At 39.1% G+C, this 19,349-nt stretch overlaps 1 protein-coding gene across 5 annotated transcripts in view; it reads right to left on the bottom strand.

Annotated features, from left to right (window-relative positions):
* The window catches only part of eya4 (EYA transcriptional coactivator and phosphatase 4), a 45,412-nt gene that overhangs the window by 20,821 nt on the left and 5,242 nt on the right, over positions 1-19,349 (bottom strand). For 4 of the 5 annotated variants that reach the window (XR_006009122.1, XM_041975983.1, XM_041975982.1 and 1 more), the window contains exon 3: positions 1,184-1,233. Coding sequence is in view for 3 of the 5 variants with exons in the window: in XM_041975983.1 (XP_041831917.1) it covers positions 1,184-1,233 (50 nt within the window). In the remaining 2 variants the exon portion in view is untranslated. Of the gene's footprint in view, positions 1-1,183; positions 1,234-4,165; positions 4,554-19,349 lie in introns of those variants that run through there. The other variant, XM_041975985.1, reaches the window with a different exon arrangement.

Raw genomic sequence — 19,349 nt, 5'->3', positions numbered from 1 at the left:
CAATGCCATGGGCAGATAGCATCACCACACATGACTGCAACCCACAGTCAGACTGACACGTATAAACATATATCTCCCAGCAGACAAGAAAGACATGGCTAAAGGGTGCAAAAGGGGGAATGTACAAAAGATAAACAGTCTAAATAGTCTCTTTTTTTCTTTCTTTTTACAGCTAAAAGGTTTTATTCTAGTCTCTTGTACATTTTTGGATGTAAATGCTGATCACAGTTCAGGCCTGACTTCGAATAAAATCTTTAAATATATCTACTATACATGGAAAAACTTAAAAAGTTTCAGAATGTTTTGCTTTTTCCTTACATATGAGTTCAAAACGCTTCATACATCCTTCTCTTTTGTCTTTCAACAGCAGGAAATTATTCTGCCTTCCTTCCTTGCTCTTTTTTCCCCCTGTTTTTGGGAGGCGATGGCAGGAGTTGGTGTTTCATAAACTATTTTCTGGTTTTCACATTATGTCTGGACGTTGGAGCAATATGCTGCATGCTACTAAAATTTGCCGCGTGTTGAGCTCAATAAGCAGATTTAAGTAAGACCTGTAACTATATTATTTTCATTCCAGATTTGACTATTATTCATATATTCATTATTTTAGAATATATAAAAACATTACAGAGCCAAAAATTTAATCTTCAAATGTTTTTTTTTTTTCAATGCAAATGCAAATGCAAAAAAAAAAAAAAAAAAATCCCAAAACTATACAGTTATGAATTGGTTTCAAAAGTAAAATCAGATAATATTCTGTATTTTCTAACATTTTTTAATAAAAAAACAATAACAACAACAACAAAAAAACCCAACATATTCCATTATTAATTTAGCTGCATATTATTTTTCGGGTTCTTTCAAAATCAATGAATTGACCAACAGTTTCAGCTTTAATGTATGTACAGCACGTTGCCATTGCTTGTCTGTTCGATTGAATTAGTATATGTCTTCCTCTGTGTGTGTGTGTGTGTGTGCATGCAGTTTTTGACACAAAGGTCTTGGGGAAATATTGATGACCTCATTAAAGCTCCCAACTGCAGTGAAACCTCACCTTTCTGCGCCATGATCAGAGAACCAGGACACACATTACTGCACGCACACACACTCAGATACATGCAAATGCACATAGACAGACTTCTGAAAAACCATCTAAACTGTTCAAACAGACACATGATCATACCTGGCCTCCGAGGGGTCTGGAACATGAGATTCACTGTGTGATTTTTTTACCTGCAAAGAAACCATGTAGGAGAGTCAGTTACGTAACACACACTTCACATTACACACAAAAAACAGTGTTAAGTGTGTCATAAATTAACCCCATAAACTGGTGTTAATGAGTCACACACATTATATTAGTATCACAAACTGTTGTGACTAACAACAACATAAATTTTGGCCCTAAACACTTCTAAGAAGTGAAAAAACAATCTGTAATTTTTATTTAACCAAAATAAATCTCAAATTTGCAATGAACCTGAATTTTCTGATGTTTAGAATTTAATACAAAACTTATGATAAATCTCAATCTGAATCTGTAGCTGTAGCCGCCACTGTGACAGACGTGCTAACTGGTGTCAAAGTGACAGATATTAACTTTCGCTTGTACTCTCATGACCCCTCTCCATCCTGAGCACCATCCCTGTTCTCAACCCTTAAAGAGCTGAAAGGTCCCAGCGGGGTCATGTTAGGTCACAGCGGAGAGCTCACTCTTCACTGTTAAACACGGCGCCGCAGAAGCTAAACTCAGCCTTGACTTTGGGAGGTCAGCAAGACATTTGGTTATGTCAATCATTCCAGTGGAACTTTTTAACTTCCAAAACAGAAAAAAAAACAAACTTCAACCTCAGAGCCTTTCTACTGCAGTGCACACTCCCCACAGGCTGGATGTGTGTGTGTTGCTGTGTGTAAGGGTATGCAGGGAGAGACGGCAGACCAGTGGTTCTCTATTAAAATTCTTCCCTCTTATTTGGAACAGGAACTAATTAGAACAGTAAATGCAGGGCAGAGTGAGGGCCAATGTGTACCAGCTGCCCTATAATCACTGTGTCAACACACTGCCGAGGTATAGGGCACGCGCAGGGTGCCAAACACACACACCTATGTATGGAAATGCACATACAAGTCACACATAGCCAAATTCACCCAGACAGCATATATTCAAGCCATTTGCACATTATCGCAATCATAGTTAAGTATACACAGAAATTGCTTGACTAGGCTGACACTAAACTCAGGTATGCAGAAAAGCATTTCTATGTCTGTGTTTGTGTGTGTGTGTGTGTGTGTGTATAGATGCAGTTTTGGTGTTATGGTTATGATTAGAGGATCCTGCTGAGAGCAAATAAGAAGCAGCACTTAGCTGTTTAAGACATAGTTCAAAGGTCAGCTGGTATCCTCGTATGGATCACTTTACACACTGGCACACATACACTATAGTGACACACGCACACACAAGCTACTTTCATGTCACGTTTCATGCTTTACTGAAATTTAACAAGGCTGTCAGTCACGGCATCAACGGTATGGCCGTGAGAAACTGCAATCCACATGTAACACACATGCAGGGTCTCGACATACATACATAGAGACATATACACGCACATACACACACACACATGGTAATACATTAGCTTGGCTTGGCTTCTGTCTCAACACGATCTCCAAAAACACAAGCACACACAGGCTTTGATCCTGAAAAGCTTTTATCATTGGGCTTCATCCACGCACGGTTTCTCCTCGGTGTCGGAGTCTCTCAACTCTCCCTCAACATGCAAAGCCTTTTATCTTTCTCTATCAGACTTACTTCATATCCAGACACAATTGCACACATCTATTTAATTTGTCCGTTTCACTAACTTGATTATTTTGCTTTTTATTATTATTTTAGTTTGTTAGTCAGCACTGAAGTTATTTAAACTGACTTAATTATAGGAGTCAAAGATGAAACTGCTGTGATACAAATCTACAAAGCAGTGATAAAGGTAGATATAAATACACCCTAAGCCATGGATCCAGACATTCAGTCCAATTCTTCCTCTTTGTGCAGCTTGCAGTAAAACGCATCAAACTTTTTCTCTAATGAAACAAAGCACCTCTGAGCAGACTCTTAGGTGGCAACGTCTGAATAAACCATTTGTGTCACCTGAGCTGCTTAAATAAGTAACCTTTGACCTGGGTGGCCGGGTGACCGGTCTTGAACACTACCTGGCCGGCACAAAGACTCCCCAAGGGAAACACACCAGTATCACAGGTACTAAAAGGTAATAAAAGTTTATTTGACAGAATTATACAGTGCTAAGTTTGCATTGTCATACTTACTAAAGGTGGTAATCTTAACATTAGGCATAATTTAAACACAACCCCACAAACATTTTTTTTCTTTTTTAGTTACTTGTAGGTTTTGTTTTTTGTTTTTTTTAAAAAAAAAGAAAAGAAAGAAAGAACAAGGCTCAAGGTATGTTCTGTGAGAAACTGTAGACTCCTTACGCAGGAGGAGAAAAGAAGGAAAAAGAAGAATGGTGCTGCTTTTTTTTCTTCTTGCAATAACCCACCCCATCTGCAAGAGGACATACAATACCTTTGCATTGGATTGCACACACATACACAACTGGTAAGTGCTAGCTTTTTTTTCTTTTTTTTCTTTTTAAAGAAAAATTATCAGTAAAATAAATTCTTAGGCTTTGATGTTAAAATATTTTTTTAATTAAATTTACAAAAAAAAAAAAAAAAAAAAAGCAGCAATTCATATAAGTTTGGTGTGTCACTAATTAGATCCCAATTTTTTTTTCCCACTGTAGACACAAGCCATACAAAAAACAAATGGAGATCGACTCTTTTCTTTTAATAATTCTCAAAAAAGTGAAATATATAAGAAAATCTGATGATGATTTTGAATTACTATCAAAAACAAAACTGTTTTAAGCACAATTAAAAATATATTCTTTGATTAAATGTTAAGCTGTAAAAATTTGTTTTAATGCAAATTAACTGGAACCCATTTCAACCCAACAGCGCTGTCACTGTAACCTAACCATTTTATTACTTTGAACTTCTTATCTTTTACATACAGTGTTATATAAACAATAATTAAGGCTACAGTGCTTGCTTTAAGTTAGCGCATGAAATACATTTTCTCACAGATTTGGAGAGATGTTCTTACCTCAAAGTCTAATCAGGTCAGTTAACAGTCCGATATTTCCACAAAGCATTACAGAGCGCCACAATTCACCAACTCCTCTTCAGTCACAGACGTACTGCTCTCCCTCACGAACAGAAACACACACACGCTCCTCAAATGCCACTCTTCTCAGTCTACCTGTCTCTCACTTTCTACTCCAGGTGTCGCAGGCTTTTCTTGTTTCTGCACTGAAGTAGAAAGTACATTCTGTTTTGTCTTCCTCTTTGAGCTTCTCTCTTTGGCTTTGCACAAACAGACAGAGGCTACAAAAAATGAAATCTCGCATGTAAATTCGTTTTCTCTTCCACTCTGCCTTTAAAGTCAATCCATGTTCAGCTCCTGCCGTCCCTGACTCCAGTAATAGGGAACATTTCGCTCGTCTTGTTTCCCTCCTCCTCTGCCTCCTCCCCCTCTTTTTCTCTTCTCCTCCTCCTCAATTTCTCAGCTGTCACTCATTACGGACTCAGTCATGCTTGAATTTAAAGTCAAAGAACTTCAGAAATGTCAAAGATCTATTTTACCTAAATGTCCTTTCCTAACAACAACACATTTAAGCATAAATCTCCAAGTAAATTAAAAGTGAAAACATAATGGAGACAATTGAGACATAGTGTTGATGCAGGTCAGTGTCGTCCTGTGCAGTAGAAAGTACAAGCTAGACCATAAACTTCACACTAACACCCCCTCCACACACACTCACGCCCTCCCCCATCTCAAACACACTGCACAGGGGCTCTTATGTACACCTGAGCACACACTTTCAATCTGTGTTAATTGGAACCACATGGCTGCACATATGTTTCCCATGTGATATATAGCTAAGTTGGATGGATAGATGGATGGATGGATGGGAGTGTAGTACCAAATAGTTGCATACACACCAAATATCCCAGCTGCTTTGGTCTGAAGATGGCACTCTTTCGCTTTGGTCATCAAGGTGTTATCAAGTAAGGTACACACCAAGAGAAAACCACACACTAGCAGATGATGATGTAGTCATGCACGTCTCCTAGCAAGAATGTTGAGATTTTTTCTTTTTTTTTTTTACTCTTTTTCACAACTCTGTTGACCTCTGTTCAACCATATTACATTATGTATTTTCTTGGTCATCTACAGCACACATAGTTGGTTTTATTATAGTTATAAAGAAATCTGCATCTTAGATTTCTGTCTCTATTAGAAACGGCTGGTAAATGAGATAAACTACAGTTAAAATACAGATTTCTCACTAAACAACATATTAAAACTATTTCAATAAAGAAAACACAATAAACAAACAAAAGGTATTAGTAGGTGCATGTTACAACTAATAATCTTTATTTACAATAGAATAACTGGGTATGGAAATAGCCTCCCAAAGAGGAACAGTCTCTAAGATGCAATAATGAGAAAGATTTTACCACTCCACAAAAAACCCCAAAAAAATAGAGTGGGCAAGTAGTTCAACAAGAATAATTTTTTAATGTAAATTTGTAAAGAACTACATAATTATGTACATAGAATCATTAAGAAATTGAAATCTCTGTAGACATGGGGACAAGGTAGAGAACCAATACTGAATACTACTACCTGACATCATGGCAGAATGTATAATAGTTATATTGGTTAATCACACAAAAAAGCATGGCAGTGAATCGGTGCCTCTCGAACTATAAATGACAGGATTGAGACCCATCCAACAGCATCTTCATCAATCCTTTAACTTACTTTGCTCTCACTTTTGGCCAAAAATACATTTATTGGGCTTACATGTTACTAAATACGTGCTGAGGAGTTCTACATTTTCATGATAAGTTCTTTTAATATTCATCTATTGTTGTCATGGTGATGTCGTGTTCACGCTCTCTACACCAGGGAAACTTTGGGCCTTGAGGGTCACTGTCATGCAGGTTTTAGGTGCTTCCCTGCTCCAACACACCCAATTCAAATGAAAACTTGTTGTCAAGTTTTACACAATGACCCGTTAATTTGAGCCAGGTCTATTAAAGCAGAAAAACATCTTGAAAAAAACAAAAACAGTGGCTATAGAGGACGGGAATTTGAGATCCCTGCCAAAAAATAACACATGTCGCAATCTCAAAATTTTCATCCCTCAGTTATGACACTACACTACAACTTGTACATGTCGACAAACTTTTACCGTATATGTTTTGTTGTGAGACTGAGCTAATAGCCACCACTGTTGGCTCCATATGAAGCACTACTTTAATATAACTTTGTTCTTTGCACCATTGATGCTTAGAGATTTATACTACAAAAGAGTGTTTTTGCATTTTACACAGACAACTAATTGATAAGCACCTGTAACTCAGCTGTATTTCTTTAAAGCTGTATAAAACCTATAACAAAAAAAAAGAGAAAGAAAAAAAAAGAAAAATCTGACTTCTGTAGAATTTGGCTTTTTGGCTCAAACATGCTGTGGTAACATCACTTAGTTTTTATGGTAGAAATCACAAGAAAATATGAGTAAAGATGAAGAATTATATGTCTCTCTTTTACATGACAATGCTGTATATTAAAATACACCTAAAACCAACATGTTTATTTTAATGCAGTAATTATAGTATTATTAATTTGTACTGTGGAATTGCATTACTCCTAGATACTGCTATAATTGACTGAGATTTTTAACTTGGGTCAACTGATCCTTTAACGACATACACACCAGTTTTAAAGTTACTGTACGTGCACTTCGACAGAAAATAGCTGAGAAGGGGCACGAAATGTACACAAGCCTAGAGACTAATTTGGAACAGGGCCACTGTCTCCAGCTAAGCACCAGCCACCTTTAGCTTGGTCACCACGGAGACAACATTCGGCTCTATCCCACAGCATTCATCCCCAACCCCAATAAACACCTTGATTGATAGACTGTCTGTGGACCTGTGCGCATGCATCAGGGCAAATGTCTGTTCAGAGTGTGTTATTCGTGGATGCTGGCATGCATTTGTGTGTGCATGTGTGTGTGCTGTACGTTTTAGTCTATGAGGAGGACTAGCTGTCAGAACAGATTAGGGTGCTGCCGAAGTGCTTGACAACTCAAGCACTTTATTATTAGCCAGGCAAGACCCCATCAGGAGGGGGTCGTCCAAAAACATCCCCGATGAAATATTTTCACAGCAAGTGGAGAAGGGAGCTGAGGAGGTGTCCCCAAACATGCCTGATGAAATACACAGCTGAAAAAAAAATTAAAGCAAAGAAAAAAAAAAAAAAAAAAAACTGAACATTTGTGGTCACAGTGAAATGAGCAATGGAGAAGGGGAGCATACTGGTGCAACTAAGTAACAGGCATGGGATTTTTGTTGATTTTAGGTGTGTTTTAAAGGAGTCTGGCAGGAGTGAGGTGCCACACTCTTTTTAAATGCTCCCTTGAGAGTAGCCATACTCTACTTTAAATGGAACAACAGCGGTTTATCTTCCCTCATGCAACAAGAATGATGGAGATGGACTATCCTCCTTCACATCTCTTTTATTAAATTACTTTTGAAAGATTTTTTTTATTAAACAGTTGAGATATATCTTTTGATTGCACAAATTCAAACGCACAATTACATTTATAACCGAAATTTGAATGAGCTTTTTTTTTTTTTTCTACTAAAAGGAGACGTTTGACATTTTGGGAAAAGTGTTTTCTTCTTTAGATAAGATCACTGAGCCAGTAATTCAAATACCTGTGCAATAAATAAGAAACTGCCTCTGCTCCAATTAAATATTACTTGCACGCAAACATACGTAAACCTCATTAATTCTTGTATTATTCTATTTATTTACATTTTTAAACAAACTTTAAACTTTTGCATCAGCTGCTGAGTCATTGTTTTTGTCATTGAGCTAAGCTATATGCAGTATTTTGTCACTGAAACTATACACTGGATATACTGTAACCTCTTGGTTTCAAAAGTGAGGCCAGTGATTTTTGACATAGAAAGTGAATTACCTTTCAAACCAAGCTAGTCTGCTAGCCAGCTAGCACTAGCCTTGACAAGTTCACTCTTCTTTTTTGTCTAAAAATGGTCACACATAGGTGCAAAAACACAAAGTGGTCAAACTAGTGTCTCAAAACATTATTCCACAAATAAAACTGTGATATCAGGGCACACATCTCTAGTATAATTTCTACAAACAATTTTTATTTCACTGACATCTACAAAAAAATAGATACAATTTTGCTGTGCAGACTTCTGAATATGCAACTAATAGAATTAATAGTCTTGCACACATGCAAAAACATGGCATAAGCATACACCTGTGCAAAGTGATGATCCAATCATCCCTGTGTCTGACACTGGCTGTTGAACTGACCAAAACACATACTCCTGAAGGATGTTACTCACACACACACACACACACACACACACACACACACACACACACACACACACACACACACACACACACACACACACACACACACACACAGTCTCACTCTTTTACCTGTCCCCTGCTCAAAGCTCTGTGCTGTCCCCATTTGTATGAGGGGTTATCGGCGTGGTAACTCTATCCCCTTCCTTTCATGTAAAATACATTGTCCCGAGCCTCCTCCCTCTAACCCTCCCTCCTCTATCTCCCCCCAATTCCCCGAGCCTGGGAGGTGTAAATCTATCCCTCTCTTTATACCTCCAAAAATGCCCCCTTTTTCAGGTGTAGTAGGAAGCTATAAAAGAAAAAAAGAAGCCAGGGAGTGAAAGGAAAGAACAGGGTGAGTCTGTGGAGCAGGGAAAAGGAGGAGGAGGTGTTCAGGTGAAATAGGCACTCTCCGAAAACATCTCTCTTTCTGTGCCTTTCTGGCAAGGTGAACCTCTCAGTACCTGTCAGAGTTTTGTCAAGAACTGCAGTCAGAAACAGGAATTAAGTCACGTACTTTATCTACGTAAAATAAAACTTTGTCTCCTATTTAAAGCTGCAAAGCTGAGGCATCTTCAACAAACCATGTGAGATGAATCAAAATCTATCTATTCTTAATGGAATCAAGTTAAACCTTTTCTAAAAGCCTGTGTACAGAGTTTTTGCATGTTTCACCATCCATCCATCCATCCATCCATCCATCCATCCATCCATCCATCCATCCATCCATCCATCCATCCATCTTCTTGCAACTTATCCAGGGTCGAGTCGATGGGGCATCTACCTAAGCAGAGAAGCCCAGACTTCCCTCTCCCTGGCCACTACTTCCAGCTCATCCAAGGGGATCCCGAGGCGTTCCCAGGCCAGCCGAGAGACATAGTCCCTTCAGCGTGTCCCGGGTCTTCCCCAGGCTCTCCTCCCGGTGGGACGTGCCTGGAAAACCTCACCAGGAAGACGTCCAGGAGGCATCCAGACCACATAGCCGAGCCACATAGATCAAACGGTAGATTGAGAGATTGGTTCAGCTCCTTCTTTGCCACAACAGGCCGATGCAGAGTCTGCATCACTGCAGATGCTGCACCGATCTGTGTGTCAATCTTCCACACCAGCCTTCCCTCACTTGTGAACCAGACGCCGAGATACTTGAACTCCCCCACTTGGGATAGGACCTCAATCACAACCCAGAGAGGACACTCCACCCTTTTCTGGCTGAGGACCATGGTCTCGGATTTAGAGGTGCTGATTCTCATCCCAGTGGCTTTACACTGAACTGCGAGTTTCTCCAGTGAGAGCTGGAGATCTCGGCCTGATGAAGCTAACAGAATTACATCACTGGCAAAGAGCAGAGACCCAATCCTGAGGTCAAACCAGATCCCCTTCTGTCCATAAAAGTTATGAACAGGATCAGTCACAAAGGGCAGCCCTGTTGCCGTCCAATCCGCACAGGAAACTAATCCAACTTACTGCTAGTAATGTGGACAAACCTCTGGCACCGGTCGTACAGGGACTGGACAGACGGTACAGAGGGGGTCCAGTACTCCATACTCCCAGAGCACTATATAAACTGTAGTTTATATATAATTATATTAAACATAAACTTGGACACAATGTCTTTACTGCAATTTACTGTTATCAGTTGCTCCTACAACAAGCAGTAACTTTGGGAAACAGACAAAAGGAAAAGCCTTTTTGTCTTTCTGAATCATTGTCCCCTTGTTTTGATTCTATTTTTACCAGCTAGATAACAGTACACTCATTGTGAACTCCAAGACTGCGTCAGCTGTGAAAACAAAGGGACAAGATGACATTGCATATAACAGGGATCTCAAACTTCAGTCCTCGAGGGCGACTGTCCTGCTGGTTTTAAATGGTATGCTGCTCTAACTTACATGGTTCTACTGAAATTGATCAAACAGTTTGTTGTCAAGTTCAACATGATGACCCAATAAGTTGTTTCAGGTATGTTGAAACAGGGGAACATTTAAAACCTGCAGGACAGTGGCCCTCAAAGACTGGAGTTTGAGATCCTTGGCATATAGTGTGGCATTATCCAACTTATCTTTTGCTAGTTTAATATTGAGCTTACTCAATGATCTTACATGTTTTTTATTACAATTGGATTTTTTGTATGTTTTTTTGTTTTTATCCAATTATAAATCAGCATCTCTTTATTTATGATCCCACAAAACTACAAAGATAGTCAGTGCTCATTACTAAGTCACCCCAAATATTATTTTTATTCAGTTAACTTGCAGTAATATTAATGTTTCTGGTAGGAGGGTTGGGGGCAGTAGAGCAGAACAGGCATCTTCTCATCCCACTCGCTGCAGTGGTGGTCTTCATATCGGCTGTTTGAATTGGCTCCTCATTGTCTCAGGGAGTGAGGGGATCACAGACACAATTTAATGCAGCTTTACTCAATGGAGACAAATGAAAAGTCACTGATGGATGTGTGTTCGGGTGTGTGTTGTGTGTGTGTGTGAGTATGCACTAGTTCTGCACTGTTAATTGTGCGTTTGGCCTTGACTGCCCCTGCTCAGCTAATCTGATGAGGGTGATTAAAAAAACAACTGGGGGAAACCTAAACCAGTCCATGGCTGACCAGGCTGACACACACACAGACACACCACATTCTGGCCATCACTCTAATCAGTGACAGAGACTGTCTTAGCATCATGGAACTCAATATACATTTTATGCAGACACAATTTCCACATGGTCAGAAACTGTGTCTCTTAGTGTCTATTTGACAGTAAATGGGACAATAATTTACAAAGTGAACATCAGTCAGTCTTGGGCAAGACATGTAACTAGTGACTCAGATAATAAATGTATTTTGAAAATGTTTGCTGAGGTACAGTGAGAATAAAAAATAAATAAATAAATAAAATTTTCACAAGTGTTGTCTTAATATATGACACTTAAACTTTATCTCTCCGTTAATGAGGGAACCATTTCAGGGTGTCGCACAGAATATTTTGAAGAATTTGTCAAGATATTGTGAAAGGTTTCATAAACATCTACAGTTTCCTTGGAAACTGTTTATTTTCTAACTTGGCATAACCTTTCCTTTACCTTTTATCCTCATGAACAAGCAAAACACAGATGATGCTACAGAAAAGGTGTTATTACAGACTTACTGTCTGCTGATTTCATGTTGATCTTCCTGTACATTCATGTTGCATGAGCACCTCCTGATGTATGTCCTGCCACTAACCACGAACATCCTTGTCAAAACAAATGTGGCAATATCTACTCTTGCAACAGTTTCTGCAGGCAGGCAAAGTTGACTGAGACTGCCATACGGCTTGTGGACATAACTTTTCTTGCCAGTAACTGAGTGGAAAGAGCTTACAGCCTAAAACCATAGACTGCTGATGGACCAGGGAGTAGCTGTTAGAGCACAGCTGCAAAAAGTAAAGATCAAACTGTAAACAGTTGTATTTCAAATCTATAATGAAAAATCAACTGCTCATCATGAAGTTTGTCCAAAAGCTTCACAGCATGAAAACACTCATTTTAAGCAGCTTTCATTTCATTCATTTATTGCTATAAACTGCCATGTTGTGGGTAAAATTTAGTTGAAGACAGTATTTAACCCCAAACCCCAATCTTGATGTATTTAGGTTGGTTGAAAGGTGTTTTGTGCAACAATTAAACTAATTTTAAGGAAATCCTTGAGTATAAAAGTCAATGCAAAGAATGAACAGGATCAAATATCAAAAATCTTTTTAAGGACTCTCATGGCCAATACTTAGGGGTGTTTTTTTGCAGCTGTTAAAGAATACTAACTCGTACTGTAAGGAAAATCTTAATTTAAGGTTTTTTTGTGCAACTGCCCTCTGACTTTTTTTTGCAACCATAAGTTATCCCATGTTGGCCATTTACAAAAGAAATAAAATAAAATAAATAAAATAAATAAATAAACAACCTCTAATTAGCTTCATTTCTGAGAACTATATGCTGCATTAATTTTTTCAATGTAGTATTTTGCTGATACTAAAAAAAACACATAAATTGTGCCATATGGCCTAACATTTCTAACTTGAAGGTAAACAAAAACTGACTAAACTATAAACACAAAAGTCCCAACTAAAAAAAAAACCATTATGACAAAACCTAAATAACATTTAAGCTAGCTTTGTTTAACATTGCTACAACAAAGCTTTTTAACACGCATCTTAAGTACTGTACAATATATTTTACAAATATTTGCAGAATGTGTAAAGCATGTAAGTCCATTTATGGCTTGGCTGTGTGGCAAATGCCCATAAAAACCAGTGATCTGGATGGAGAAATGCACTGGTAAAATATTTGGAACTGTGGAATGAGGACAAAATTCTACTTTGCAAGTCTCATGTGTTTCTAACTTTTGTGAAATGATGCATTTCCTCTGATTATGAGCCAAGAAGTTGTGGGCTCTTGAGAGGATTTTCTTTACTGCCCAATAAAAAGTGCAGAAAAGGATTTTAAGAGGGTAAATTTTGCAAAATAAATCCAGTCATTTGTATGAACTTGATGAAGTAAAGAGTAAAGTGTGTGGACTAAAGCAGTATGAACATGTCTTTGCTGCTGTGAGAGTCCTGAAGAAACAACCCCTCCAAAGTGACTGCACCTACCTCACCCCCTGCCTGCAACTTGAACCACAGGTTTTCCTATGACTCTACCAACCCAGTAAAGCAAAGTCAGCAAGTTTTGGGCTTGAATGGAAAAACATCAGGTAAAACACCAGTGAAGTATTAAACAAAAAAAGTGCAAATAATTGTGTTGAAACTCGGAATCTAATTCTATAAGAGCTGGAATATCCACAGTGGTCATAGCTGGAGAGTGTGTTTGTCAGGACGTGTGTGCTGTGGCAGCAGCATCAATAATTAAAGCTAATCTCATTAGGCCTCAGATCCCTTTCAGACGCTTTTAATTAAATGATGAATGGGCTCCCAGCAGCCTGTTAAATAATGCTGCTCATGACATCACAGTGGGTATGCATGTGAGAGGTACAACATAAGGTAGATGTCCTTAAAAAAAGATAAAAGGGGAGACATTCAGCAATGAGAGGTATGGTCTCACTCACACACCATCTGCTCTTAGATTCAATATACAGCAGATTATTAGAAGTTACTGCTGCCCTGTACACCGCAGAGTGGGAACAGGAGTTTAATGACTCAAAAGTCACAAGCTGTTCTGTCATACCAGGCCTTGAAACACTTCATATCATCTTCCTAATAAAATCACTCACAAAACCATATGTCTGTGAAGAGGGAAGGCTGATCTGATCGAGGGGAAAAGAGGATGAACAGTAAGTGTGAAAAGAAAATGAATGAGCAGGCAGTTCAAAAAAGGGGACAGTGAAGACGTTGGGGGTGTGAGACAGACAAAGATAAAGGAAAGGACAAAGATGGAAAGACAGACAACAAGCCAAAATAGAGAATGAGAACAGCAGGTAAACCAGAGGACAGGTAGGGTGCCAAAGCACCTCAGGCCCCAGACAGCACAGATACAGCAATGAGAACACCCATAATCCCTCCTGTTTCTCATCCACTTCACCACCACCTCCCCTCCCTCGCTCTTGGGCTGGCTCTGTATCGGATTCCTGACTTCACAATAGGGCCTGAATCATCACTCTAGCCAGAGAGACACAGTGAGAGACGAAGAGGCGGGGAGGCCGGCGGGGAAAAGGAAAGGTGGGACACATAAACGGACAAAAAGAATGAAGGACACTTTGGAGAGCAAAAAATGCTGGATAGATCAAGTCCACGCAAGTTCAGATGGACAAATCTGCTTGAGTTGGAAATACTGAATCAATCGATCAATAAATAAAACAGCACAGGCACTGTAGTTTAGACACAAACATTCAGTGAATAGTTAGGTTATGTTAAAGCTAACCTGATGACCAAACAGCATGGTGTTAAACACTGCACACAGTCAGAACCAATACATTTTGGTGCCTAAACCTAACTAGGAAATGTTGTTGCAATTATTCAGTTAGGATTTTTAGCCCCCACCTCCCTCCAGGTCTCCTCTCAAGGACCTGGTCATTTACAGAGACTGCATCTAAAATTTCTGCTGCTGGTGCATCATGGTCAAAGAATAACGTGCAACATTTTATGTCTTAGAAATTAGAATAGGTTGAAATCATCTGAGTTTAAATTACTTGGGGTTTTTATTCTAGTTTCCCTCTTTTAAGCAATTCAACATGAAAACATTATACTCTGATCCTGCTTAAAGGGATGTAATGGACATTTCATCTTTAACTGGATGCGATTTGAAAAATGTTTATCTACTAGAAGAAATTTTGATCAACAAGGCCAAAAGCTATAAACGCCATTGTGTGTGCACACCACCTGTGAGATGCAGCACCATGTTGAACTTGACAGATTGCACATACGTTCACAGAAAAGTTATGTACATTTTAAGCTTTTATGGCTCCACTTTCTCAAATCTATTTATATAACACATAAAATCTTTTGGTTTTAAACTGCCACCACAACAAAACCATGAATCAGTTAAATCTGACACAACCACACAGATGATAACTGTAAAAGATGGATAAATGCTAAAAGAATAACCTTTAACAAAAGGAAGCAAATAAATCTACTGAAATGGAAATAAGCATTAGCTGCTGCAACACTTAAATCAGCACAGAGACCCAGGTCACACCCCATCTGGCCTCGGCTACCTCTCTGATTCTGTGCTGCAGAGTAAGAAATCCAATCTCCCAGCAGAGCAGCAGAGGAAGTTCTCGCGGCAGGCAGGCTCCTACATAACTAAAGCACAATTGTTGCAATTTCATTTCCTTCTCAGCAAAATGAGGAAATATGCTTCTTTTTGTAAGCAATGGCACATGAGTTTACTTTTCAATTTTTTTAAAGAGACTGGGCTAAACAAGAGGTGGGTCTTTTCTCAAATACTCTATCTGGAAGTTGCTGAGATTAAAGATGAAAATGTTTTGCTAATTTGATAAAAAAAAAATCAGTTCATTTAATGCTCTTACATTAAATACTTTACTGTTTGTCTTCACTGGGCAAATGGAATGAGTCAAACTCTGGTATCTTCAAGAATCATATTGCTGGGAGAATGTAATGCAACATCTGGCAATAATGTGTTTTTCTCTGAAAACTCTAAGTAATCAATAAAGTGAGGAATCCTGGCTTTAAAAGACGGCATCCTGATTGACTTCCATTAAACAAGCATGACCACAGTGAAACAGTCTCCACTCAGATGACCTCAGCCATCCCACACCACAGAAAGTCTATGTGTATAACAGAGAAACACCTACATGCGGGCCTCTCACACAGGCACACACAGTAGACGCTCAAACACACATATCATGCGGTTTCCTGTCTGGTGTGTTCCTCTAGAAAGCCCACGCTGCTTGCTCTGGGTTTCTAGATGGATTCTCCAGTCTGTTTTGGAGGTTTGACTCTGTCAGGCTGCAACTGGCTTGCGGGCCGTCTGTGACCCGATGACCTCACACCTCGCCGTCTTTCTCTGGCTGGCCAGACTCTCACTCAGCTCTCATATGTGCATTATAAATTACCTGAGCTAAATGGGTTTTGGTGAAAGACAGATGTTTTGGTTGTTTCACGCATCTTAAATAAAAGTAATGTCAAAACAAAGAGGCTGTTTCAGTTCTTTTTCCATATGAAAGTAGGTCTTTTATCTACAATAGGATCCCTTGTGCTGACTTTGTCCAGGTTCCAAAAATTTAAGCAAAGTTTAAAAGATCTCTTTTTTGGAAATATCTTTTATTCTGGGCTATTTTTTTTTCATTTAAATTGGAGCAACAGTGAGGTGACATGAATGAGAAGAAGAGGAAATGATTAGTAATAAATGACCCAGCTATTAGCGGCACCTTCTGTGTATGGAGCAGGAGCTAATATTTTGCTCAATTTCACAAAAGTTTTAAATGTAAATATCTTAATTACTACAGAATAGGGGAGTTACAATATGTTTTTTTTTTAATAAAATTGCATCACATTTTTTTAATGTTTTATATACATAAATCTTTAACAGGTTCATATATTTGGATTGTAGGGAGTTAAGAAGACTGTTATAGATTATTTTAGGCCCTTTCAATCCTGCTAAAGGTCTCCATACCACTATACTAATGTTATTTTATTGTTCTTCTAATGGCTCATTCAAAACCTGGCTTAAAAACAGCTGTTTGATGTATGCTCACTGATCTTTGTTGTCGTAAAAATAATTAAATAGAAAGAGCATTTCTTGTAGAGTTTGAGGAGAAGACTCAGCTGTCAGCTAAACATAAATCTTACAAGAATTACAGACACTGAGCTGAAACTGAAGTGCACCTCGGTGCCACAGTTGGGATGCCAGCCTACTAGTGGGATGCCAGGGGGTAGCTGTTACACTCCACACCTCTGTGATCTGTCCACATGCTCTTGTTGCTGGGCAGATTTTGCAACAACCATGTATGACGGCGGAGCAATCTTAGCTATCAGGGTTGGGCCGTGTTCCTATTAAGCTACTGCTGCTGCATGTCTGTTTGTATAAATGTGTCTTTATGGGGTTGTATGAGTGAAAGAGAGGTGCAATTTGACCCCTTTCCTCCTCTTCCTTGGTGTCTGTCTATCTCTCGCTTTCACACACACACAGATTAGGACAGCTGCCATAAGGGCCTCCCCCAGCGCACCAGAGGAAAAAGCTATGGCTAAAATAACCTTTTTGCACCCTTTTCCCACTTGTCCATCTCTTTCACTATTTTTCAGGTGGCCATACATTTAAATCCTGCAAGGCTCCCGGGGGTCAACAACTGCTGCTGCTCCCCCTGCTTTCCCCACTAATCTACCGACGGGTTACTTCCCTCAGGGACTCCACTGGATCAAGAGCCAGACATGGACTGTGAGAGAAGTTTGTGTGTGCATGCTCACAAATCCCCACTAAAAATCTGCTTCATGCTTCTTCTCAGCATTAAATTAAATTGATAAAATTAAATAAATAATTATATACAACACCATCTTATAAAACTCATTCAAAGAAAGATGTTTTTTCCTAAAGCTAAAGAATAATCTGACAACAGGTGGAGTGAGACACTTAAGAAAGCTAAAAGTAGCATTACAGGGGCTAACCGCTGTTGGCCATTCCCCTATACTCCTTCCAGAGCTCCCTGAGGACCCCAGATGGCAGGCTGGTCCTCGGCAGGCAGGCGGCCAGAGAGGAGGCCTGACCGTAACCCAGATGACGTGCAATGGATGTGGTGGGAAAAGGGCGGGGTGGAGGAAGTAAGGGACGGGGTACTTTAAAGGGTAGAGGAGGAGTGGGGGTATCAGGTATCAACAGACAACTCCCCGAAACTTTGTGTGTGAGGTCTGTGCTGTTTTCTTAGTCACCAGAGACACGCCTATTTCAATGAAGCAGTGCAGGAAAGAATTAGCCACTTTCAGTTTAAGTTTCAAGAAACCAAAGCGAGCATGGAAATAAATTGCTATTAAAGAGTAAATTTGGCCTTTATGTTAAGCTTTAGTAAACCAGTCATTCATACTCATGACTGGATTCACAGTTGCAACTAAGCAGAAACACTAAGCACATGAAATACATTTGTTGCTTGTAACCTGCACAAATTGTTGATGAGTAATTTTGCCTTCACAAATATACAAGGTACCATGCCAAGCGAATGAATGAACCCTCCTTTCATAATAAATGCTGGCTTTTTAACTGTGCACTGAAAACAACCTGGAAGGTGTCTCTGCTCTCCAGCCTGAAGGATGCACCACTCAGGATTTAAAATAAACATGTTTGAGATTTTGAATAATCAGAACACAGAATATCTTTTCCAGTTCACCTCAGTCCATCTCAGTGAGCACAGGCCAGTGGAGGCAACATGTTTCTGGATCTTGTTAATGCATGTTTTTTCATTATCTTTATAATCTCCGTAAAAAGATTTGTCCAGATTATCTCAGTCTTTTACTGAACTTATGCACAGATGATAAAATCCCCAAAATACGTGTCACTTTTGAGAGACATTAGCTTGAAATTAAGGAATAATTTTGCCAAAACCGTTTCCAGCAAGGATTTAAGCCTCAGTCTCTCTGGGAGGTTCGTTCTATTTCCAACTACGACAATACTGATATTCTGCCAGTTTATCTGTAAACAGTTGTAAAACAAGGATTATGCTAATCACCACAGAATGTCAACATGCCTATTTTAACAAGGTTGTAGCTGATAGATGAAAGGAAACCTCTGCAGCCATGTCAATCAAATGATTGTTGCGGTGCAGGGATGTACAGATCACCTGGCACCGCCCATCGCTTACCTGATGACCATAACTGAACGATTAGACATTCAGCTTGATTGGCTATGACCACAGGTCATGCTCAAAGGAAACCAATGTCATGCTGGTAAAGTAAAGCAACGCAAACACCTGTTAGTGTTAGAAATATTTTACATCACCTGAGCCCAAAGCACAAAGAGCAACACTAAGCAGGAGATTCTTCTCGGATGTTGTGTTATCACACTGCCTGGTAAAAACTAATCCAAAGCAGCCATCGGCTTTACAACAAAGTTTTCAAAACATACTTTAATTCAGGTAAAACAGGAGTGTTGCATGTTGGCAGTGACTGTTAAAAAAATCTGAATTAGATGAAAGTGGGAGTGCAATATGTCAATCTCGCCACATGACTGAAAACTAGCAGAAAGATCTCTAATTTAGCAATAAAATTTTAAAATGTCATTAAATGTAGCTTCCAAAGTGTATAAAATGAAGGTCGAAGTTACTTCAGGGGGCTGATGTGATTACATTTGTTATTGCCTGGTCTATTTGTACACATTAAACACAGAGCAACCAAAACAGATGCCAACACACTGA

The sequence above is a fragment of the Melanotaenia boesemani genome, chromosome 22 (assembly GCF_017639745.1).
Source record: "Melanotaenia boesemani isolate fMelBoe1 chromosome 22, fMelBoe1.pri, whole genome shotgun sequence".
NCBI classification, from domain to species: domain Eukaryota; kingdom Metazoa; phylum Chordata; class Actinopteri; order Atheriniformes; family Melanotaeniidae; genus Melanotaenia; species Melanotaenia boesemani.
The sequence above is the reverse complement of the archived record's forward strand: the minus strand, read 5'-3'. Positions and strand labels throughout refer to the sequence as shown.